Genomic DNA, 25038 nt, shown 5'->3' with positions numbered 1-25038 from the left:
TTATCTATTCCCAGGATGCGGGTGGCGCTGGCACCTATTTATCACTCATCCCTAATTACGCTTGAGAAGTTGGTGGTGAGTTGTCTTCTTGAATACAACTGAGTATCTTGCTGGGCTATTTCAGAGGGCAGTTAAGAGTCAATCACATTGCTGTGGGTCTGGAGTCTAATGACGGTCAGACCACGTAGGGACAGCAGATTTCCTTCCCTGAAGGGCATTAGTGAATCAGTGGGGTTTTACATTAATTTGGCAGTTTCATGGTCACTTTTACTGAAACCAGCTTTTTATTTGCTGATCTTTAAAATGGAATTCCAATTCTCAATCATGGTGGGATTTGAACTCAGGGTGTCTGGATTATTAGGTCCAACCAATTATTACAACTAATGCATCACCATCACGTAATGAAAAATGAACTTGGATGAATAGTAACAACACAAAACATTCTTAAAGATCCAACTCCAAGGGGAAAATGACACCAAATGATTGGAGTGGGAAGTGAAATAATTGCAAGTTTTGTAATAGAGAGAACTCACTATTTTGCTGGAAGTCCCAGAACACACAGGTCACTGACTCATCGCCCTGTCAAAGAGAAACACTCACTTTAGACCACAGACTATCAAAATATTCTGCCCTCAATGTAGATCCCACATGGATAAGGAAGCAGGTTCAGGATTTGCGTGAACTCAATTTCAAATATATTTAAATAGAGAGTTTGGTGGTGAAATAGATTGTTTTCACATCACAACTCCCAGGATTTTGACCCAGCAACAGTGAAGGAACAGCAATATAGTTCCCATGCTGTCCTTGTCCTTCTAGGTGGTAGAGGTCGTGGGTTTGGAAGGTGCTGTTGAATGAGGCTTGGTGAGTTGCTGCAGTGCAACTTGAAGATAGAGTCATAGAGTTATTTATGGCACAGAAGGAGGCCATTTGGCCCATGGAGTCCGTGCCAGCTCTCCATGGAACCATCCAGTCAGTCCCACTCCTCCACTCGATCCCTGTAGCCCTCCAAGTTTATTTCCTTCAAGTGCCCATCCAATTTCCTCTTGAAGTCATTAATTGTCTCCACTTCCACCACCCTCGTGGGCAGTGAGTTCCAGGTCATTACCAGCCGCTGTGGAAAAAAGTTCTTCCTCACATTCCCCCTGTATCACTTGCCCAAAAATTTCAATCTGTGTCCCCTAGTCCTAGTACCATCAGTTAATGGGAACAGTTTTTTCTTGTCTAGCTTATCTAAGCCTATCATAATCTTGTACATCCCTATCAAATCTCCCCTCAATTGTCATTGCTCCAGGGAGAACAAGCCCAGCTTTTCCAACCTAACCTTGTAACTAAAATCCCCCATCCCTGGAACCATTCTGGTAAATCTTCTCTGCACCCTCTCAAGGACCCTCACATCCTTCCTCAAGCGTGGTGACCAAGACTGGATGCACTGCTCCAGTTGGGGCCTAACCAGAGCTTTATAAAGGTTCAGCATAACTTCCCTGCTTTTGTACTCAATGTCTCTATTTATGAAGCCCAAGATCCCATGTGTTTTGCTAACCACTCTCTCAATATTCCTGCCACCTTCAAAGATCGATGCACATGCACCCCCAGGTCCCTCTGTTCCTGCACACACTTTAGAACTGCACCATTAAGTCTATATTGCCTCACCCTATCCCTTCTGCCAAAATGTATCACCTCACATTCTCTGTATTAAATTCCATCTGCCACCTGTCTTCTCATTCTGCTAACCTGTCTATGTCCTGTTGCAGGTGGTTCATATCATTCTCACTGTTTGCCGCACTTCCAAGTTTGGTGTCATTGGAAAATTTTGAGATTCTACTCTGTATTCCAAGATCCAAGATCCAAGTTATTTATATATAGCAATAAAAGCAGTGGTCCCAGCACTGACCCTCGGGGAACTCCACTGTCTACCATCCTCCAGTCTGAAAAACAACCCTTTACCACGGCTCGATGTTTTCTGACCTTAAGCCAATTTTTTTATCCAATTGGACACTGACCCTCCTATTCCATGAGCCTCTGTTTTGTTAACCAGCCTTTTCTGTGGTACTTTATCAAACACTTTCTTAAAATCCACATAAACAACATCCACCTCATTCCCTTTATCAACCTTCTTTGTTACTTCATCAAAAAATTCTTCTTGAGTGTTGTTGGAGCTGCACCCATCCAGGCAAGTGGAGAGTATTCCATCGCACTCCTGACTTGTGCTTTGTCGATGGTGAACAGGGACTGGGGAATCTGCTATTATACATTCTCTGCAATTCCATATCAGTCAGGATGAGCTTTAAACCTTTGAACCCTAAATGTTCATGATTTCTTTCAAAGTGTACGCCCATTATCGATCCCCTCAATTCATTAAGCTGTTAACTTTTAATGCTATATATTATAGAGTGGTGTCAGATCATTTTCAGAACTGTGAAATAGGAATTTCACAAAAGTTGAAATAACCTGGATTGTGCAGATCAAAATTTATAAATCCCGTGATATCCTGAATAGGTACACAGAGCAAAATTCAACTTCAACAAGTACACAAAACTTTACACACCCGCCCGTTACACACCCGCCCGTTACACACCCAGCGTTACACAACCCCAGGTAAACACCTGTCCATTACACACCCGCCCATTACACCCCCCCACACCAGTCCAATACACCACCCACCCCCCCGTTACACATCAGTCCATTACACACTCCATGTTGAACACCTGTCCGTTACACACCCACCAATTATACACCCACCAATTACACCCCCCCATTACATACTGGTCCGTTACACACCCACCTATTAAACACCCGCCTGTTACACACCTGCCCATTACACACTCACCTGTTACACACCCCCATTACACACTCAATGGTCATACACCCACCCGTCACATACTCACCTGTTACACACCTACCCATTACACACCCACTCATCACACACCTGCCCATTATACAGCTGCCTGTTACACACCCGCCCGTTATACACCAGCCTGTTACACACCCGCCCGTTATACACCAGCCTGTTACACACCCGCCCGTTATACACCAGCCTGTTACACACCTGCATGTTATAAACCCCACTGATTATGTCGGTTCTGTAATGCGCAGCTGATTCTTTCATACAATTTAAGAATAAATTTTAGAGACATTGAGCAGTTCTGAATAGTAAGATTTTACCTCTTTTGGAGTTAAGTGCTGTAGAGTAACTTTCACAGGATCGCTGAGATTTTTAATGTCCTTTCCTTCAATACTGCTCGACACCACATAACTGTTCAGGATTTGGCCATTGAAGCTCCTATCCTGCAGTAACACCAGTAAATATGTTTCGTTGTATCACACAGTATTGATCAAGAAACACAATGTGTAATAATGTGATCTCAATAAACGTAGATCATACTAACATAATAGATCAGAATTGATGGCACGAATGTATATTGATCAATAAATAGACTGGATTCAAATATCAATCTATAAGGTTGGGTCACACTCTAATGTAACATTGACACATAAATATTGATATCAATGAACTGAGTTTGCACTGATGTGAAATGGATCAATGAACACAGATTGAATTAAGTTAATATCAGTAAATTAAACAGGGATAAAGTGGTGTAAATAGGACAATTTACCTCAAAGAGTGATGTTTCCCCATAAAACTGGAATTGTATCCGGGTATTAAGAGTTTTTTTCCCTGATGAAAGCTTAGGTAGCACAGGAGGCAGCTCAATGTAAGCCACAGGGTCATCGAGTGATGTCACATTCCTGTAGATCTGTAATTAATTAATACATTGTTTTAAAAATTCTCTCCATACGATGCTTACATGTGGGCAGTTTGAGAATTTCAATTCTGTTCAAAAATCTGGAAATAATACCAGGGTTGGTAGCAGTGTGGTAATGTTACTGGACTAGTAATCCAGAGGCTGCGACTAATGCTCTGGGGACATGGGCTCACAATCCCATCACAGCAGCTAGAGGAATTAAAATTCAACTAATTACTAAATCTGGACTAAAATGCTCATCTCATTAATAATGATCATGAAGCTATTGGATTGCTGTAAACACTCATCTGGTTCACTAATGTCCTTTCGGGAAGGAAATCTGCTGTCCTTACCTGGTCTGGCCTACATGTGACTCCTGACACACAGCAATGTGGTTGACTCTTAACTGCCCTCTGAAACGGCCTAGCAAGCCACTCAGTTGTACCAAAACCTCTACAGAAAAGGCAAATAACAATAAAACCTGCCGGAACACCCAGCATTGACCTCGGCACCGGAAATGACAATGGCACACCCTGCTCATTTGCCCCTGCAAAGTCCTCACTGACATCTGGGGACTTGTCCCACAGACTACTCAATAAACAGCTTCAGCTATTCATACTCACCAAAACGTACCTTACTGTCAATGGCCCAGACTTCATCATCACCATTCCTGGGTATGTTCACATCCACCAGAGGTGGCGGCACAGTGGTATACAGGTGGGAGGGAGTCACCCTGGGAGATCCAGTAGTGACTCTGGATTAGTGGAGTTTCATGACGTCAGGTCAAAAATGGGCAATGAAACCACCTGCTGATTACCACCTCCCACCCTCCCTCAGCTGATGAATCAGTACTCCTCCATGTTGAACAGCACTTGGAGGAAGCACTGAGGGTGGCGAGAGCACAGAATGTACTCTGGGTAGGGGACTTCAATGTTCATCACCAAGAGTGGCTCGGTAGCACCACTACTGACTGAGCTGGTTGAGTCCGAAAGGACATAGCTGCTAGACTGGGTCTGGGGCAGGTGGTGAGGGAACCAACAAGAGGAAAAAACCTACTTGACCTCGTCCTCATCAATCTGCCTGTCGCAGATGCATCTGTCCAAGACAGTATTGGTAGGCGTGACCACTCCAGAATCTTCACAATGAAGACACCCTTCATCATGTTGTGTGGCACTACCACAGTGCTAAATGGGATAAACAGATCTAACAGCTCAAAACTGGGCATCCATGAGATGTTATGGGCCATCAGCAGAAGCAGAATTGTATTCAGCCACGATCTGTAACCTCATGGCCCGGCATATCCCCCACTAACATAAAACCAGGAGACCAACCTTGGTTCAATGAAGAGTGCAGGAGGGCATGCCAGGAGCAGCACCAGGTATACCTCGAAATGAGGTGTCAATCTGGTGAAGCTACAACCCAGGACTACTTGCGTGCCAAACTGCGTAAGCAGCATGCGATAGACAGAGCTAAGTGATCCCATAACCAACAGATCAGATCTAAGCTCTGCAGTCTTTACACATCCAGTCATGAATGGTGGTGGACAATTAAACAACTAACTGGAGGAGGTGGCTCCACAAATATCCCCATCCTCAATGATGGGGGAGCCCAGCACATCAGTGCGAAAGATAAGGCTGAAGCATTTGCAACAATCTTCAGCCAGAAGTGCCGAGTTGATGATCCATCTCGGCCTCCTCCTGAAGTCCCCAGCATCACAGATGCCAGACTTCAGCCAATTCGATTCACTCCGCGTGATATCAAGAAACGACTGAAGGCACTGGATACTGCAAAGGCTATGGGTCCTGACAATATTCCGGCAATAGTACTGAAGACTGTGCTCCACAACTTGCCGTGCTCCTAGTCAAGCTGTTCCAGTACAGCTAAAACACTGGCATCACCCCGGCAATGTGGAAAATTGCCCAGGTATGTCCTGTACACAAAAAGCAGGACAAATCCAATCCAATTACTGCCCCATCAGTCTACTCTCAATCATCAGCAAAGTGATGGAAAGTGTCATCAACAGTGCCATCAAGCAGCACTTGCTCAGCAATAACCTGCTCACTGACGCTCAGTTTGGGTTCCGCCAGGGCCACTCAGCTCCTGACCTCATTACAGCCTTGGTTCAAACATGGACAAAAGAGCTGAACTCAAGAGGTGAGGTGAGAGTGACTGCCCTTGACATCAAGGCAGCATTTGACCAAGTATGGCATCAAGGAGCCCAAGCAAAACTGAGGTCAGTGGGAATCAGGGGGAAAACTCTCCGCTGGTTGGAGTCATACCTAGCGCAAAGGAAGATGGTTGTGGTTGTTGGAGGCCAATCAGCTCATTCCCAGGTCATCACTGCAGGAGTTCCTCGGGATAGTGTCCTTGGCCCAACCATCTTCAGCTGCTTCATCAATGACCTTCCCTCCATCATAAGGTCAGAAGTGGGGATGTTCACTGATGATTGCACAATGTTCAGCACCATTCGTGGCTCCTCAGATACTGAAGCAGTCCGTGTAGAAATGCAGCAAGACCTGGACAATATCCAGGCTTGGGCTGATAAGTGGCAAGTAACATTCGCGCCACACAAGTGCCAGGCAATGACCATCTTCAACAAGAGAGAATCTAACCATCTCCCCTTGATGTTCAATGGCATTTCCATCGCTGAATCCCCCCAATATCAACATTCTGGGGGTTACCATTCACCAGAAACTGAACTGGAGTAGCCATATAAATACCGTGGCTACGAGAGCAGGTCAGAGGATAGGAATCCTGAGGCGAGTAACTCACCTCCTGACTCCCCAAAGCCTGTCCACCATCTACAAGGCACAAGTCAGGAGTGTGATGGAATACTCTCCACTTGCCTGGATGGGTGCAGCTCCAACAACACTCAAGAAGCTCGACACCATCCAGGACAAAGCAGCCCCTTGATTGGCACACCATCCATAAACATTCACTCCCTCCAACACCGACACACAGTGGCAGCAGTGTGTACCATCTACAAGATGCACTGCAGCAACGCACCAAGGCTCCTTAGACAGCACCTTCCAAACCCACAACCTCTACCAACTAGAAGGACAAGGGCAGCAGATGCATGGGAACAGCACCACCTGCAAGTTCCCCTCCAAGTCACACACCATCCTGACTTGGAACTATATCGCCGTTCCTTCACTGTCACTGGGTCAAAATCCTGGAACTCCCTTCCTAACAGCACTGTGGGTGCACCTACCCCACATGGACTGCAGCAGTTCAAGAAGGCAGCTCACTACCACCTTCTCGAGGGCAATTAGGGATGGACAATGAATGCTGGCCTGGTCAGCGATGCCCACTTCCCATGAAACAAAGAGAAAAACGATGCAATGGTGTTATGCTGCTTACGACGTGCCATCACGGCCCGTTGCTGATCCTTGGAAGGAGCCAGAGGCAAAGAAGTTCAACATTGCAGTGACATTAATGGCTGTCAAGGCATGGTGAAGAGTACTGTGAGCTCTGAGGTCTTGCTCAACAAGGGCACAAATCTCAGATACCATCTGCCTAGATAGGCACAGTCTCCGGCGGCACAGATTCTCTCACATGTCCACGTATCTTCTTCTTTGCTGGTACACTCCATGATGAGGGTATGGCCTCCATTGCCTTCCTGCCCCTAGTTCCTCTCCTCTTCCCTCTTTGTCCCCAGGGCTCTGCCTCTGCTCCTGAGGATGTTGATCCTCATTGCTACTCATCCCTATCTCCGAGTAGCTTCATCCCATGTGCAGCTGTTGCCTTGTTTGTGGTCAGCTCCTCTCACAATGTTTACTGTACCCCTCTGTTATGGCCCCACGATCCCTGGAGGAACCTGACCCCCTCAACGGACCGAACTTGCACAGACCACTTGCTCCACTAACTCCGCTCACCTGATGGCACCTGTGCACCAATGAATGATCTCCCTCTCAGAAATGCACCCTTTTCCAGGCTCCGACTGTTGAATGGACCGGCCATGACTGGCTCCACACTCTGTTGCTGTCTAGTTCTACCTGGTCTGCTCCAGATCCAGCGTGGATCCCATGGCTTCCCACTAAAACTGCAAACTAGCCCTTCACGAGTTGACAACAAGCTCTTTCACAGCCTTAATTAGGCAGTGCTCTGAATCAAGTGGGTTATTGGGTCATGCCTTCTCCATCACAAAAATCACTGACTATGGGAAGTGTCCGGAAACAGCACGCCCACCGGCCGAGTCCCTGCAACCATTTGGCCACCTCAATCTTGCCCTCTCTCTCTCTCTCTCCCTAACTCTCTGACTCTCCCTGTCTCTGTCTCACTCTCTCTCTCTGTCTCTTTGACGCTCTCTCTCTCTCTCTCTCTGACTCTCTCTCTATGACTCTTTGACGCTCTCTCTCTCTCTGTCTCTGACTCTCTCTCTCTGACTCTCTCTCTCTGACTCTGTCTCTCTGACTCTCTCTCTCTGACTCTCTCTCTCTGACTCTCTCTCTCTGACTCTCTCTCTGACTCTCTCTCTGACTCTCTGTCTCTGACTCTCTGTCTCTGACTCTCTCTCTGACTCTCTCTCTATGACTCTCTCTCTATGACTCTCTCTCTCTCTATCTCTGACTCTCTGTCTCTGACTCTCTCTCTCTCTCTGTCTCTGACTCTCTGTCTCTGACTCTCTCTGTGACTCTCTCACTGACTCTCTGTCTCTGACTCTCTGTCTCTGACTCTCTCTCTGACTCTCTCTCTGACTCTGTCTCTTTGATGCTCTCTCTCTATATCTCTGACTCTCTGTCTCTTTGACTCTTTCTCTCTCTGACTCTCTCTGTAACTCTCTCTCTCTCTCTGACTGACTCTCTCTCTCTCTGTCTCTTTGACGCTCTCTCTCTATATCTCTGACTCTGTCTCTTTGACTCTTTCTCTCTCTGACTCTCTCTGTAACTCTCTCTCTCTCTGACTCTGACTCTGACTCTCTCTCTCTCTCTGACTAACTCTCTCTCTCTGTCTCTTTGACGCTCTCTCTCTATATCTCTGACTCTCTGTCTCTGACACTATGTCTCTCTCTATAACTCTCTCTCTCTCTGACTCTCTCTATAACTCTCTCTCTCTCTGACTCTCTGACACTCTCTCTGACTCTCTCTCTGACTCTTCTTGTTTGATTGCCTTTAAGAGTGATGTCCCTTTAAGATCTTAGTATGCTAATGAGCCAAGTACCAGGAAGAGTCAGAGTCACTCTGCAACTGTAACACCCAGAGTAAGGTTCTGTAAATAGTTAGCTCCATACTGCATATAATAGTCTAGCTGTAGTAAAGCTGTTAGAGATCTTCAACCAACTGGAACCCACGCATTCATTTATGTTGCATCAGATAACATAAAAATAACTCATTTCATCTCTGACTCTCTCCCTCTCTCTCTCTGACTCTCTCTCTCTGACTCTGAATCTCCCTCTCTCCGTCTCTCTGACTCTTTCTCTGTCTCTCTCTCTCTGTCTCTATCTCTGTCTGACTCTCACTCTCTGTCTTTCTCTCTCTGTCTCTGACTCTCTTTCTCACTTTCTCTCTCTCTGACTCTCTCTCTCTGTCTCTCTTTCTGTCTGACTCTCTCTTTCTGACTCTCCGACTCTGAATCTCCCTCTCTCCATCTCTCTGCCTCTCTCTGTCTCTCTCGCTGTCTCTGTCTCTATCCCTGTCTCTGACTCTCTCTGTGCCTCTGACTCTCACTCTCTGTCTTTCTCTCTCTGTCTCTGACTCTCTTTCTCACTTTCTCTCTCTCTGACTCTCTCTCTCTGTCTCTCTTTCTGTCTGACTCTCTCTTTCTGACTCTCCGACTCTGAATCTCCCTCTCTCCATCTCTCTGCCTCTCTCTGTCTCTCTCGCTGTCTCTGTCTCTATCCCTGTCTCTGACTCTCTCTGTGCCTCTGACTCTCACTCTCTGTCTTTCTCTCTCTGTCTCTGACTCCCTCTTTAAGAACATAGGAACTAGGAGCAGGAGGAGGCAATTCAGTCCCTCGAGCCTCCTCTGCCATTCAATACGATCATGGCTGATCTCATCTCAGCCCCAACTCCACTTTCCTGCCCGTTCTCCATAACCCTTCAACTAATTAAAAATCTGTCTTATCTCCTCCTCAAATTTACTCAATGTCCCGGCATCCACCGCACTCTGGGGTAGTGAATTCCACAGACTCACGACCCTTTGAGAGAAGTAATTTCTCCTCATCTCTGTTTTAAATCTGCTACCCCTTATCCTAAAACTATGACCTCTCATTCTAGATTTCCCCACAAGAGGAAACATCCTCTCTACATCTACTTTGTCAATCCCCTTAATCATCTTAGATCTCCTCTCATTCTTCTAAACTCAAGAGAGTAAAGGCCTAAACTGCTCAATCTTTCTTCATAAGACAAACCCCTCATCTCCTCGGGCTGTGCTCCTCCCTCTCTGTCTCTCCAACTCTGGTTTGGCACGCTTTTTTAAACCTCCGCTCCTCTTTCTCTGACTCTAACTCTCTCTCTGTCTCTCTTTCTGTCTGACTCTCTCTCTCCCTGTCTCTGACTCTCGCTCTGCTTCTCTGTCTCTCTCATTCTCTTTTCGCTCGGTCTCTCTCCCCCACTGTCTCTCTCTCTCTCCCACTCTGTCTCTCTGACTCTGTTTTTTCTCTCTCTGTCTATCTGTCTCTGTTTCTGTGTGTCTCTCTCTCTGTCTTTCTCTCTCTTATTCCCTTCCTCTCACCATTCACCAGCCGGTGATCGCATTACCCTAACATGATTGATGGGTATGTGAACCATTATAGAGTCATAGAGAAATACAGCACTGAAACAGGCCCTTCGGCCCACCAAGTCTGTGCTGACCATCAACCACCCATTTATACTAATCCTACATTCCTACCACATCCTCACCTGTCCCTATATTCCCTACCACCTTTCTAAACTAGGGGAAGTTTACAATGGCCAATTTACCTATCACCCTGCAAGTCTTTTGGCTGTGGGAGGAAACCGGAGCACCCGACGAAAACCCACGCAGACACAGGGAGAACTTGCAAACTCCACACAGGCAGTACCCGGAATTGAACCCGGGTCGCTGGAGCTGTGAGGCTGCGGTGTTAACCTGCGGTGAAACTCCACCATTGCAGCAATGCCCTGCTGTCCGATGGGAAAAAACGCGGACAAATCCAGTTCTCCCCTCATACCTGCATAAATGGCTTTGTCTAAATTTATGATTCTTGTTTGTGATTGGAACATGTCACTTTCAAACTTAACATGGAATTCAATGGTATTATGATCACTATTTCCCAGTGGATCTTTTATTATGACATTACTAATTAATCCTGATTCATTTCACAATACTGGATCTAAGATAGCTTTATCCCTAAAATAAAAGGAAAATACTGCGGATGCTGGAAATCTGGAATAAAAACAAGAAATGTTGGAAATACTCAGCAGGTCTGGCAGCATCTGTGGAGAGAGAAGCAGAGTTAACGTTTCAGTAGTGTGACTTTTCATCAGAACTCATGATGAATGTTCTGATGAAAGGTCACAGACTTGAAACATTAACTCTGCTTCTCTCTTCACAGATGCTGCCAGACCTGCTGAGTATTTCCAGCACTTTCTGTTTAGCTTTATCCCTAGTTAGTTCCACAACGTATTGCTCCAAGAAATTGTCACAAAAACATTCTAGAAACTCATCTTCTAGACCACTCTTGCCAATTTCATTGTCCCAGTCTATATGAAAATTAAAGTCCCCACAATTATTACATTACTTTTGTCACAAGCTCCAATAATTTCTTGTTTAATGCTCTGTCCAACGGTATAACTACTATAACTAACTACTGTTAGGGGGCCTATAAATTACCCCCACCAGTGTTTCCTGATTCTTGCTATTCCTAATTTCCACCCAAACTGATTCTACTTCATGATCTTCTGAGGCCAGAACCTTTCTCACTAATGTCCTTATGTCATCCCTCATTATCAAGGCTACGCATCCTCCTTTGCCATTCTGTCTGTCTTTCTGAAATATTGTGCACCCTGGAATATTTATTTCCCGACCTTGGTCACCTTGTAACCATGTCTCTGTAATGGTGATTAGATCTAAATCATTTACCTCTTTGTGCCGTAGTTCATCTGTCTTATTGCAGCTGCTTCGCGCATTCAGATAAAGAACCTTTTAATTTCATTTTTTACTTCTATTTCCTGTAATGACCTTGTTTGCTGATGTACAATTTCTGTCCCTTCCCGTACTATTCTGCTTGTCTTTACCCACAATGCTACACTGTCCCAATGCCTCGAACTTTCTCTAAATCTCCCTTCACCCTTCCCCTCCCCCCCAACCCCATTAGTTTAAAGCCCTGTCCACAGCCCTAGTTATTGACCAGGACACTGGTTCCAGCCCAGTTCAAGTGAAGCCCATCTCAATGGAATTGCTCCCTCTTCCCTGAGTACTGATGCCAGTGCCCCAAGAATTGAAACCCCTTCTTCCCACTCCACTCTGAGCCACGCATTTAGTTCTCTAATCTGCTTGACTCTGTGCCAATTTGCACGTGGCTCAGGTAACAATCGGGAGATGATTACCTTTGATGTTCTGCGTTTTAGTTTGGACCCTAACCTAAATTCTCTAAGATCATTTCCAGTTCTACCTATGTCATTGGTTCCCACATGGACTACGACAACTGGATCCTCTCCCTCCCACTCCAGGTTCCTCTCCAGCCGCGAGGAAATGTCCTTAACCCTGGCACCAGGTAGGCAACACAGCTGTCATAGCTCCCGGTCGCAGCTACAGAGAACAGTATCTATCCCCCTGACTATACTATCTCCTATCACTACCACATTTCTCTTCACTCCCCCCACTGGAATGGCATCTTTCACCATGGTGCTATGGTCAGTTCGCTCATCCACTTTGCAGTCCTTCTCCTCATCCACACAGGCAGCAAGGACCTCGTACCTGTTGGACAAGGTCAAGGGCCGAGGCTCTTTCATTACTAGATGCTGATTCCCACTACCTGCCTGACGCAGTCACACTCTCCTGTCCCTGATCATTGACCAACTCTGTTCTCCTAACCTAAGGGATGTGACCATCTCCTGGAACAATGTGTCCAGGTAACCTTCCCCCTCCCTGATGCATTGCAGTGTCTGCAGCCCGGCCTCCAGCTCAGTGACTCTGAGCCAATGTTCCTGAAGCCGTGGACACTTACTGCAGTGTTTGCTCTGGATCACATTGGCGTCCAGGAGCTCTCACGTTCTACAGCCGCAAACTTCGGCAGCAACCATCACTCCCACCCTCCCCCCTCCCTCCCCTTCCCCCACTCCTTCCCGTCCCCTCCCTTCCCACCTTCCCTCCCTCTCCTTCTCCCTCCCCCTCCCATCAGCCCCTCTCCCCCACCCCCTCCCTTCCCCTCCCCTCACCACCCTTTCCCCCTCTCCTCCCACCCACCCCCCCCCACTCCCTCTCCCTCTCCCCCGCCGAGTGTGGGTGGGGTTTCCCCCCTCACCTGTTGACTGAATCCATTGATGTATGACATCACACCAAAGGCTATTCCCCAGAAGTGAATGAAATTTACGTTGACCAAAGCCATGGAGACAGTTTCTGTGATGATTTCTATTTCACTGCCTTGGAATTCCAATTTATTTCCCACAATTTCCATTATGTCCAAAATCCTGAAAATGAGATTGATTGTTAAAATCAGATCTTGTCTTAAAAAGTCTAAAATGAATAATCTCAGGTGCAGTGATGTCCAGAGTCTGCAGATTGAGTTGCACAGGCCTCTCACTGGGGTCCAAGAGGGTACGACTGGGGCAAGTTCTCCACGGTGAATTTGTGGGGAATTGACCTGCCCTCTGCAAGTTTACCAGCAGCTCTGGCGGCAGGTCACTGGGCGATCGCAGAACACCCCCTCCCCCACGTCACATCTCTCATCTCAGGATCTCTCTGGAACGTAGGAACTGGAGGAGGCCATTCAGCCCCTCGAACCTGTTCCCCATTCAATGAGATCATGACTGGTCTGTGACCTAACTCCATAATACCTGCCTTTGCCCCATATCCTTTAATAGCTTTGGATAACAAATATTCATCAATCTCAGATTTAAAATTAACAATTGATCCAGCATCAATTACCATTTGTGGAAGAGAGTTCCAAATTTCTACCACTCTTTGTGTGTAGAAGTGTTTCCTAATTTCACTCCTTCAAGCTCTGGCTCTAATTTTTAGACTCTGCCCCCTAGTCCTAGACTCAACCAGTGGAAATAGTTTCTCTCTATCTATCCTATTTTGAAAACTTGGCTCAAATCATCCCTTAAACTTCTAAATTCCAGGGAATACAACCCTAGTTTATGTAATCTCTCCTTATAATTTAACCCTTGGTATGCAGGTACCATTCTGGTAAATCTACACTGCACTCCGTCCAAGGCCAGTATATCCTTCCTGAGGTGTGGTGCCCAGAACTGCTCACAGTAACTCCAGGTGTGGTCTAACCAGGGCTTTGTAAAACTGAAGCAGGACTTCTACCCCCTTGTATTCTAGTCCTCTCGATATAAAGGCCAGCATTCCATTAGAATTTTTGATTATGTTCTGTACCTGTTCATGACATTTTGATGATCTGTGTACCTGGACCCCCCCAAGTCTCTTTGGACCTCCACCGTTTCTAGCTTTTCACTATTTAGCAAGTTCCCTGTTCGATCCTTTTTAGTTCCAAAGTGGATGACCTCACATTTACCTACATTGAAATCCATTTACCACAGTTTTGCCCATTCACCTAATCTTTCAATGTCTCTTTGTAATTTTATGCTTCCATCTACACAGCTTACAATGCTGTCATTGGTAAATTTAGATATGTGGGTTTCTATCCCATCATCTAAGTCATTTATAAATACAGTGAATAGTTGAGGCCCCAACACAGATCCTTGTGGGGCACCACTAGTCACATCCTGCCAATTAGAGTACCTGCCCATTATCCCAACTCTCTGTCTCCTGCCACTCAGCTGAGTTCCTAGCCAGGTTAATGATTTGTCTTCAATTCCATGAGCTTCAACTTTAAATATCAATTTCTTATGAGGGACTTTATCAAATTCCCTCTGGAAGTTCATATAAATAACATTCAGAGACATTCCCCTGCTTCTGTATCACATTAAATTCTTTTTTGAACACATTCCACTGATCATCTGTCATTTTACCCATTAACAGATTTTCCCAGTTTCCTGTGGGCAGTCTCTGCCTTATCTAAATCTGCAATCTTAGTGGCTGTTCACATTTCTCTTTTTCACACAGTACATTGAACTCAATCATATTATGATCACTATTAGATAAATTTTCATGCTTGTTACGAGTGCTTCCATTTTTCTTTTGTTAAATTTTGAGGATTTGTGAGTTAAAACTGGAAAAAGGATTCCATAGATGCTGGACTTGGTGTTTTTTTAAAAATAGGTCATCAAGAAGGTCTTTTGGACTTGGCTTGTAAACGACAGTTAGTGAAAGGCACCTGTTTTCAGATAAATACCCAGCAGGGAACTTTTTTGACTTAGGGAAGACCTTTATATAGAAGCGACAGGTCAAGATTTATAGGGATCAGGAGGCTTGACTCCAGAGATGTTTTGTTTGGTTTCACTTTGGACAGGCAGTTGGGGTATGGACAATGTTCCGAAAAGGAGTAAAAGAATCAACCTGTCAAGGACAAGCCCCGACTCAGCCTGTTCCAGTTCTTTGAAAAACCTGCCAGTTTTTTCATCTCCTTGAGAAGTTCTTTGAAGCGAGTTTTAAAAAGAGAGAAATTGATGTTGCATTCCTCCTGTAAGGCCTGCCTGAAACTCTTGTTGCTGCATTTCTCCTGGAAAGCCTGCCCAAACTGATCTTCAACGTCACCTAAAAGAACTGTTCGAGGAAGATCCCAGTGACAACCGTCTATGCATATTTGGGAAGCCAAATCAAAAAAAGGACATCTTTCCATATCTTCTCTTTTTTCTTCAAGAATTAGCAAGTATTTGGCCAAAGTATTCTTTTGTATCTGTTTTTTTTGGTAATAGAGCTCTAAAGAGAAAATCTCTTTATTTTTCTGTTAACTAGTGCATGTGTGTATGTTTGAGGGGCTAAGGTAAAAAGGGAACTTTTATATTTCAATCTGTGTGTCAATTCTTTGCTTCATTACTGGTTAAGTCTTGTTTTATAATAAAGTGATAATTTTGTTGTTTATTAAAGAAACCTGGTTGGTTTATTTTATTTTTGGGTTAAAAATAGAGTCTATGATTGACCGTATCAGTAACTGGAAAAAAAAAGAAATATATGTTGTGAACTGTGGAGAAATGGAACTAGAAAAACAGTGCATTCCTCCCACGTCGGTCTTAATAGGCTGTTAACTAAATTTAATTCATTACTCATTGTTAACTCGAATATGGCCCTCCCCCTTGTTGGTTCTAGGATATATTGGGCAGAATCTTACTGCATCTGAAATGTTTCCGCTGTCAGGCCACACACCCTAAGCTGTGCTTCTGTTATAATGTTTTACTCACATTTCTTAATTCTCCCTCCTGGTTTAAACACTTTATATCTTTTAGTTTCACTTTACTTGCAGTACCTAAAGCAAAATTTCTGACTGTTTCCCTTTCCCTTCATTTCTTTTCAAACTATTATTTATGCTACCTTTTTGACCTGAGCCTTCCCCCCATTTAGGAGTTGAAAGTCATTGAGACCACCTTGTTCTCTCTACGAGGACCCTGGTCCTTGCCCAGTCCAGGTGGAGCCCATCCACATGGCAGAGTTCCTTCCTGTCCCAGTCCTGGTGCCAATATCCCATGAAATGGAATCCCTCTTTCCCACACCACTCCTTCAGCCACTGGGCTGCATTTTAAGAAGCCCTCGCATCATGATCCGTGGTTGTGGGGGGGTGGGGGAGGGGGGGGGCGCCTGAAGATGGCTCCAGATTAGACCCGTCACGAACCTCAACACCAGGAGGGCCCGGCCCAATCCTCCCAGCAGCGGTGAGGCTCCGTGCCGGCCGCTCAGCCGCTGGGCGACGGGACCACAATTTAAATATTTAAATTAATAAAATGAATACATTTAAATATACTTACCTAAGATCTTGAGGGTGCGCCACGATCTTCGGTGTGGCGGCCGACATTCCCGCGCCTTCGGACTCCCGTCCGGGGAAACAAGGCGCAACACTGGTGGGGAGTGGGGGGTGGGGGGGAGGGAGGTGAGTTTATCATTGCGAGGGGAGGGGGGAAATTGGGGTCAAATATACGTAATGGGTGCAGGGGATGGTGGGAAGGGCTGAACCTTAAACTTTGTGCAGTTTGGGGGGAGGCGGGGAGGTCAGATGTAAAAGGTCAGTGTTTTGGGGGAAAGGACAAATAGTTATTGTAATTGTTATGTATTTAAGGTCAGGGGCAGGAGGTTTATAGGGGATTTGAGGAAAAAAGTTTTCACCCAGAGGATGGTTGGATCTGGAACGCACTGCCTGAAGAGGTGGTAAAGGCAGGAACCCTCACAACAGGGGCGGCACAGTGGCGCAGTGGTTAGCACCGCAGCCTCACAGCTCCAGCGACCCGGGTTCAATTCTGGGTACTGCCTGTGTGGAGTATGCAAGTTCTCCCTGTGTCTGCGTGGGTTTCCTCCGGGTGCTCCGGTTTCCTCCCACAGCCAAAAGACTTGCTGGTTGATAGGTAAATTGGCCATTATAAATTGCCCCTAGTATAGGTAGGTGGTAGGGGAATATAGGGACAGGTGGGGATGTGGTAGAACATAGAACATAGAACATAGAACATACAGCACAGAACAGGCCCTTCGGCCCACAATGTTGTGCCGATCCTTTGTCCTCTGTCAAGGACAATTTAATCTATACCCCATCATTCTCCTTTATCCATATACCTATCCAAAATATGTATATAGGAATATGGAATTAGTGTAGGATTAGTATAAATGGGTGGTTGATGGTCGGCACAGACTTGGTGGGCCGAAGGGCCTGTTTCAGTGCTGTAACTCTAAACTAAAAGCTTATTCTAATTCTTCTTTGGCCTCCTCGTCTCGAGAGACAATGGGTAAGCGCCAGGAGGTGGTCAGTGGTTTGTGAAGCAGTGCCTGGAGTGGCTATAAAGGCCAATTCTAGAGTGACAGACTCTTCCACAGGTGCTGCAGATAAAGTTGGTTGTCAGGGCTGTTACACAGTTGGCTCTCCCCTTGCACTTCTGTCTTTTTTCCTGCCAACTGCTGAATCTCTTCGACTTGTCACTCTTTAGCCCCGCCTTTATGGCTGCCTGCCAGCTCTGGCGATCACTGGCAACTGACTCCCACGACTTGTGATCAATGTCACAGGATTTCATGTCGCGTTTGCAGACGTCTTTAAAGCGGAGACATGGATGGCCGGTGGGTCTGATACCAGTGGCGAGCTCGCTGTACAATGTGTCTTTGGGGATCCTGCCATCTTCCATGCGGCTCACATGGCCAAGCCATCTCAAGCGCCGCTGACTCAGTAGTGTGTACAAGCTGGGGATGTTGGCCGCCTCGAGGACTTCTGTGTTGGAGATACGGTCCTGCCACCTGATGCCAAGGATTTTCCGGAGGCAGCGAAGATGGAATGAGTTGAGACGTCGCTCTTGGCCATTGAAGAAGTATTTAGATGAGCACTTGAAATGCCATAGCATACAAGGCTGTGGGCCAAGTGCTGGAAAATGGGATTAGAATGGGTAGGTGTTTGATGGCCAGCACAGATATGATGGGCCGAAGGGCCTGTTTCTGTGTTGTATAACTCTATGGCTCTATTGTGGGGGTGGGGGGTGGGAAAGGAGTGTTGGAAATTTACTTATTTCATTTTGGGGGATATGTCTTAAAAAACTAAAATAAGCCGGCTGCTTTTTATAAAGGGCACCAGCACCTGCGCACAGGACAGCCCACCCCCTCCTCATCATCGGGGCGGGGGCATGCCCCGACTAATTAAATGAGCTGCCACACTTAAGATCAGTGGCGGGCTCATAAAATCCAGGCCACTATTTCAAAGAGCAGGGAGTTCTCCCCGGTGTCCTGACCAATATTTATCCCTCAATCAACATCAATAAAATAGATTATCTGGTCATTAACACATTGCTGTTTGTGGGATCTTACTGTGCACAAATTGGCAGTCACATCTCTTCCATTACAGCAGTGACTACACTTCAGAAATACTTCATTACCTGAAACGCACTCTGGGACATCCTGCGGTTGTGAAAGGCGCTATATAAATGCAAGTTTTTTTCAAAGTTCTGTGTAAGTGTTTGATATTGACGTAAACTGACCTTGCAGAGAAGCCAATCAGATTGTCTGTCTTGTTCAGAATGTTGTTGACAATCCCAACCACGTCCTTGCCCAGTGGGAGATTTATCGCTGCTATTTTCACAATGTCAGTGGTCTTGGAGATGACAATCTCCAGATCATTCCTTGAGAGGCAGCACGTGTTGGTGGTAAGTAGCAGAATGTGCTGAGCTACATCATCAGCATTGTCTGTTTGAAAAATAAATGATAAAAGAAGAGGTGATTTCAGGACACGGTGAATGAGAGGAGAACTTTTATCTCAGTGGGTATGGGGTGTAGAAGGGTTAACATTCGAAACAGGATTGAGGTCTGACCTCACTCAGTGCAGTTACCCAGAGAGTCACCCAACTGGTTGGACTGTATTCTGGGAAATTTCGTCATATGGCTTCCTTCCACCAACACCCATGCACCCACCATTGGCTGACTGACACCTCAATCGTCACAGCCATCAGTCAATAAGGGTGTCACATTACCCACAATCCTCTGATCGCCAGAAACAGCTCTATCCATTGTGTGACTTTACCAGGTCACATGCAGCTGACCAGGAGCAACGAGAGACGGGCAATCAATGCTGGCCTTTAACAAAGGGCTAATGGCTGTTGTATTGAATTGCTACAGTGTGTGGGTTGATGGTGACTGGTTTAAAACAACGGAGTGGCTTGCTAGGCCATTTCAGAGGGCATGTAAGAGTTAACCATATTGCTGTGGGTCTGGAGTCACATGTAGGCCAGACCAGGTAAGGATGGCAGATTTCCTTCCCTAAAGGACATTAGTGAACCAGATGGGTTTTTATGACAATCCAATGAATAAATTAAAAGAAAATACAGTGTGTGATGCTAAAATAATTGTAGAAGACTTGCAACACTAAATGGAGCTCCCAGCCTCTAGTGGTCCTTACCTGTAGTTATTGCGACAAGATCCAGACCCGGGATGCTGTCAGGTAGGGTTGGCACAATCTTGCACTGCTCCACGTTGGGTTTTGACCATTCTGCCTGATCTTTGAAATCACTTAGCTTACTGCAAAGCAGAACAAACACAAGCTCGGGTCACTTTCACCCTCGTACAGAATGTCACCAGCATGCAGTAAGTGGGGAAGTAGCTGCAGGCTGGGGAGGAAAGGCCGGGAGGGGTGAGAAGAGGCCAATAGTTTCCTGGCACTCTGCTCCTTCCAGCCCACATGAAAATTAAATATATAAACTCACCCAGGCATCCTCTGGCTCCACTGGATTTAAGGGGAAGCTCGATAAACATGAGGGAGAAAGGAATAAAAGGATATGTTGATGGGATGAGATTAAGAAGAGTTGGAGACTGCTGGTGTGGAGCATGGAGCAGATGGGCTGAATGGCCTGTTTCTGTGCTGTAAATTCTATGTTATAATAAATGTAAACAAAATAAGGAATTCTTGCTTCAATTATAAGGGGCATGGGTGAGAGCGCATCTGGAATACTGTGTGCAGTTTTGGTCTCCATATTTAAGGAAGAATATACTTGCATTAGAGGCAGTACACTGAAAGTTCACTAGATTGGTCCCTGGGATGACAGCGTTGTCTATGATGAGAGACTGAGTAAATTGGGTCTATACTAGAGGCTTGCTTTAAGTCGGGAAAAAGAACCCGACCCGAACCCGACCGAACCACAGCGGACCCGAGCCCGACCCGGCCCAAGTCCCTCCGATTTTGCCCCGAGCCCAAGCCAACCCGAATCCGCCACTACTTGACCCGACCCGACCCGACCCGACCTGAGCCCGACCCGACCATCCGTTTACTTTCCTTCCTGACACTGAACCTCCACGAAACTGCAGCGCATGCGTGATGACGTCATAGTGACATCACTCGCTCACTGCGCAGACTCAGTTTCCTCCCGGACTCCCAGCTTTGGTAAGTTTTTATTTTTAATACTTATCAGTAGAGCACTTACCGTGTGTGTCCGACCCGACCCGACCCGACCCGACCCGGCCCGACCCGGCCCGACTCGGCCCGACCCGGCCCGACCCGACCCAAGCCCGAAAGCCGGCCCCGGAAGATGGGCCCAACCAGACCCGAACCTGACACATGTCGTCGGGCCATCGGGTTCGAGTCTGGTAGCAGGCCTTTAGTCTATACTCTCTGGAGTTTAGAAGAAGGACAGGTGATCTCATTGAAATGTACAAGAGTCTGAAAGGGCCTGACAGGGTAGACCCTGAGAAGTTGTTTCCCCTGGCTGAGGAATCTAGAACACGGGGGCAACACTCTCATGATAAGGGATCGATCATTTAGGACTTGAGATGAGGAATGGGTTTATTCACTCAGAGCGTTGTGGATGCTCCATCGCTGAATACATTTAAGGCTGGGATAGACAGATTTTTGGTCTACACGACCATATGAATTAGGAGCAGTAGTAGACCATTCAGCCCCTCGAGCCTGCTCCACCATTCAACACGATCATGGCTGATCTGTTTCCATCTCAAATTCAACATTCCCATCTACCCACAATAATCTTTGATTCCCTTGCCTGACAAGAATCGATCTACCTACACCTTAAAAATGTTCAGTGACCTGGTCTCTCTGGGAATCAAGGGAAATGGCGAAGGGGCAGGAAAGGGGAGTTGAAGTTCAAGATCAGCCATGATCGTTTTGAATGGTGGAGCAGGCTCGACAGGCCGTATGGTCTACTCCTGCTGCTATTTCTTATGTTCTTAAATAAACAGGTTAAGAGTTTGTCGCCAATGTCACCTGCAGTAATTCTGAGGTTTTGATGTGCATTGTTGATATTTATAGCAGGGTCTGAGCCCACTGTTTTTCTGCAAACTCCTCACACTCCAGGTTCTCGGATACTGCTATACACATCTTACCATTCTCTTTGGGCACGGTGGTTTGGTTTCTTGATGCATTCCAGTCGAACTGTTCTCAAAGGCATGGTAGAAGGCCACGTATATTGCCCCACCTCAGTTAACGTGGACTCATTCCGGCAGAGACCTGGCTCTGAGGGATATTAAAGGTTATTGATATCTGAGCAATCTTATCAAATCATTGATAAAGAATATTAATAAAACAACCACTGTTAGCAAATGAAATGTTGGTGGCAAAAAGCAAAATGCGGATGTGTTATGAGAGTTTTGTGTCACCTATCAGTGTAAGGGCTTTAAAAGGCAGTTACACACACAGGGCCACACATGATGTGACACTTAAGAATATAAGAAATAGGAGCAGGAGGAGGCCATTCGGCCCCTCGAGCCTGCTCTGCCATTCAATAAGCTCATGGCAGATCTTCTACCTTAGCTCCCTTTTCCCACGCTATTTCGATAGCCCTTAATCTCCAGTATGCAGAAAGAGTATGTATGGTCAAACTGACTCTGAACTCCATAATTGAAATTATTTGTGCAGAGAGGAATTAGTTTGCCTTGCTCCTGACATCTGGATAGGAATAGGAATTGGGGGCCCAACTTCTCTCAATCTTCTGCACCTGATTTCTCCCAGAGGTGCCCAGACAAATCGCCCAATCGTGGGTCTTTCCTTAGTCCAGGATCTCAATGCCACATTGTCCGCAGCTGCACCTGGATTCTCTAGGTCTGCAGTCGCCTCACAGAATCGCACAGAATCACAGAATAATACAGTGCAGAAGAGGCCCTTCGACCCATCGAGTCTGCACCGATGCATTAAAGACACCTGACCTGTCTACCTAATCCCATTTGCCAGCACTTGGCCCATAACCTTGAATGTTATGACGTGCCAAGTGCTCATCCAGGTACTTTTTAAAGGATGTGAGGCAACCTGCCTCTACCACCCTCCCAGGCAGGGCATTCCAGACCGTCACCACCCTCTGGGTAAAAAAGTTCTTCCTCAAATCCCCCTTAAACCTCCCGCCCCTCACCTTAAACTTGTGACCAATCGTAACTGACCCTTCAACTAAGGGGAACAGCTGCTCCCTATCCACCCTGTCCATGCCCCTCACAATCTTGTACACCTCGATCAGGTCACCCCTCAGTCTTCTCTGCTCCAGTGAAAACAACCCAAGCCTATCCAACCTCTCTTCATAGCTTAAATGTTCCATCCCAGGCACCATCCTGGTGAATCGCCTCTGCACCCCCTCCAATGCAATCACATCCTTCCTATAATGTGGCGACCAGAATTGCACACAGTACTCCAGCTGTGGCCTTACCAAAGTTCTATACAACTCCAACATGATCTCCCTGCTTTTGTAATCTATGCCTCGATTGATAAAGGCAAGTGTCCCATATGCCTTTTTCACCACCCTATTAACCTGCCCTTCTGCCTTCAGAGATCTATGGACAAACATGCCAAGGTCCCTTTGTTCCTCGGAACTTCCCAGTGTCAGGCCATTCATTGAATACTTCCATGTCACATTACTCCTTCCAAAGTGTATCACCTCACACTTTTCAGCGTTAAATTCCATCTTCCACTTTTCTGCCTATTTGACCATCCCGTCTATATCTTCCTGTAACCCAAGACACTCCACCTCACTGTTAACCACTCGGCCAATCTTTGTGTCATCCGCGAACTTACTGATCCTACCCCCCACATAGTCATCTATGTCGTTTATATAAATGACAAACAATAGGGGACCCAGCACAGATCCCTGTGGTACGCCATTGGACACTGACTTCCAGTCACTAAAACAGCCGTCTGTCATCACTCTCTGTCTCCTACAGCTCAGCCAATTTTGAATCCACCTTATCAAGTTACCTTGTATCCCATGTGCATTTGCTTTCTTGATAAGTCTCCCATGTGGGACCTTGTCAAAGGCTTTGCTGAAATCCATGTAAACTACATCAACTGCACTACCCTCATCTACACACCTGGTCACATGCTCAAAAAATTCAATCAAATTTGTTAGGCATGACCTCCCTCTGACAAAGCTATGCTGACTATTCCTAATCGAGTTTTGCCTCTCCAAGTGGAGATAGATTCTCTCCTTCAGAATTTTCTCCAATAGTTTCCCTACCACTGATGTGAGACTCACTGGTCTATAGTTCCCTGGCTTATCTCTACAACCTATCTTAAATAGTGGGACCACATTAGCTGTTCTCCAGTCGTCTGGCACCTCCCCTGTGGCCAGAGAGGGATTAAAAATTAGGGTCAGAGCCCCTGCAATCTCCACCCTTGCCTCCCACAGCATCCTGGGCCACAAATCATCCGGACCTGGAGATTTGCCAACTTTTAAGCCTTCCAAAACCTCCAATACCTTGTCACTCTCTATGACAATTTGCTCAAGAACCTCACAGTCTCTCTCTCTCTAAGTTCCATATCTACATCCTCATTCTCTTGGGTGAAGACAGATGTGAAGTATTCATTCAACACCCTACCAATGTCCTCTGGCTCCACCCACAAATTTCCCCCTTCTCTAACGGGTCCTACTCTTTCCTTGGTTATCCTCTTCCCATTGATATACTTATAGAATATCTTGGGATTTTCCCTACTTTTACCAGCCAGAGCTTTCTCATATCTCCTCTTTGCTCTCCTAATTGCTTTCTTAAGCTCCATCCTACACTTTCTGTACTCCACTAATGCTTCCATTGATTTGCTCTCCTTGTATTTGCTAAAAGCCTCTCTTTTCCTTCTCATCGTACCCTGAATGTTTCTGGTCATCCATGGTTCTCTGGGCTTGTTGCTCCTACCTATTACCCTGGAGGGAACATGTTGGGCCTGTACCCTCCCCCATTTCCTTTTTGAATGCCCCCCACTGCTCTTCTGTAGATTTCCCAACAAGTAACTCTTTCCAGTCTACCTTAGCCAGATCTTGCCTTATTTTACTAAAATTCGCTCTCCCTCAATCCAAAACCTTTTTTTGCAACTTGTCTATTTCTTCCTCCATAACAAGCTTAAATTGTACCATGTTGTGTTCGCTATCACCAAAATGTCCCCCCACCAACACATCAACCACCTGTCCGGCTTCATTCCCCAGAATTAGGTCCAGCACTGCACCCTCCCTTGTTGGATCCTTGACATATTGAGCTAAAAAGTTCTCCTGTATACATTTTAAGAACTCCACTCCATCTAAGCCCTTAACACGATGACTATCCCAATTAATGTTGGGAAAGTTGAAATCACCTAATATAATTACCCTATTATTTTTACACACCTCTGCAAATTGCG

The 25038-nt window shown here is 46.1% G+C and overlaps 1 protein-coding gene across 5 annotated transcripts in view; it reads right to left on the bottom strand.

The window, feature by feature from the left end:
* Nucleotides 1–25038, bottom strand: part of LOC137377468 (adhesion G-protein coupled receptor G4-like) — a 180525-nt gene that overhangs the window by 23758 nt on the left and 131729 nt on the right. For all 5 annotated transcript variants that reach the window (XM_068047082.1, XM_068047079.1, XM_068047078.1 and 2 more), the window contains 7 exons: nt 21777–21906; nt 19846–19964; nt 18932–19136; nt 13168–13333; nt 3615–3755; nt 3163–3285; nt 534–579 (listed from right to left, as the gene is read on the bottom strand). In XM_068047082.1, the coding sequence (XP_067903183.1) occupies nt 534–579; nt 3163–3285; nt 3615–3755; nt 13168–13333; nt 18932–19136; nt 19846–19964; nt 21777–21906 (930 nt within the window). The remainder of the gene's footprint in view (nt 1–533; nt 580–3162; nt 3286–3614; nt 3756–13167; nt 13334–18931; nt 19137–19845; nt 19965–21776; nt 21907–25038) is intronic.

This window comes from Heterodontus francisci, chromosome 15, assembly GCF_036365525.1.
Source record: "Heterodontus francisci isolate sHetFra1 chromosome 15, sHetFra1.hap1, whole genome shotgun sequence".
Lineage (NCBI taxonomy): Eukaryota > Metazoa > Chordata > Chondrichthyes > Heterodontiformes > Heterodontidae > Heterodontus > Heterodontus francisci.
Note: the sequence above shows the minus strand (reverse complement) of the source record. Positions and strands in the feature narration are given on the sequence as shown.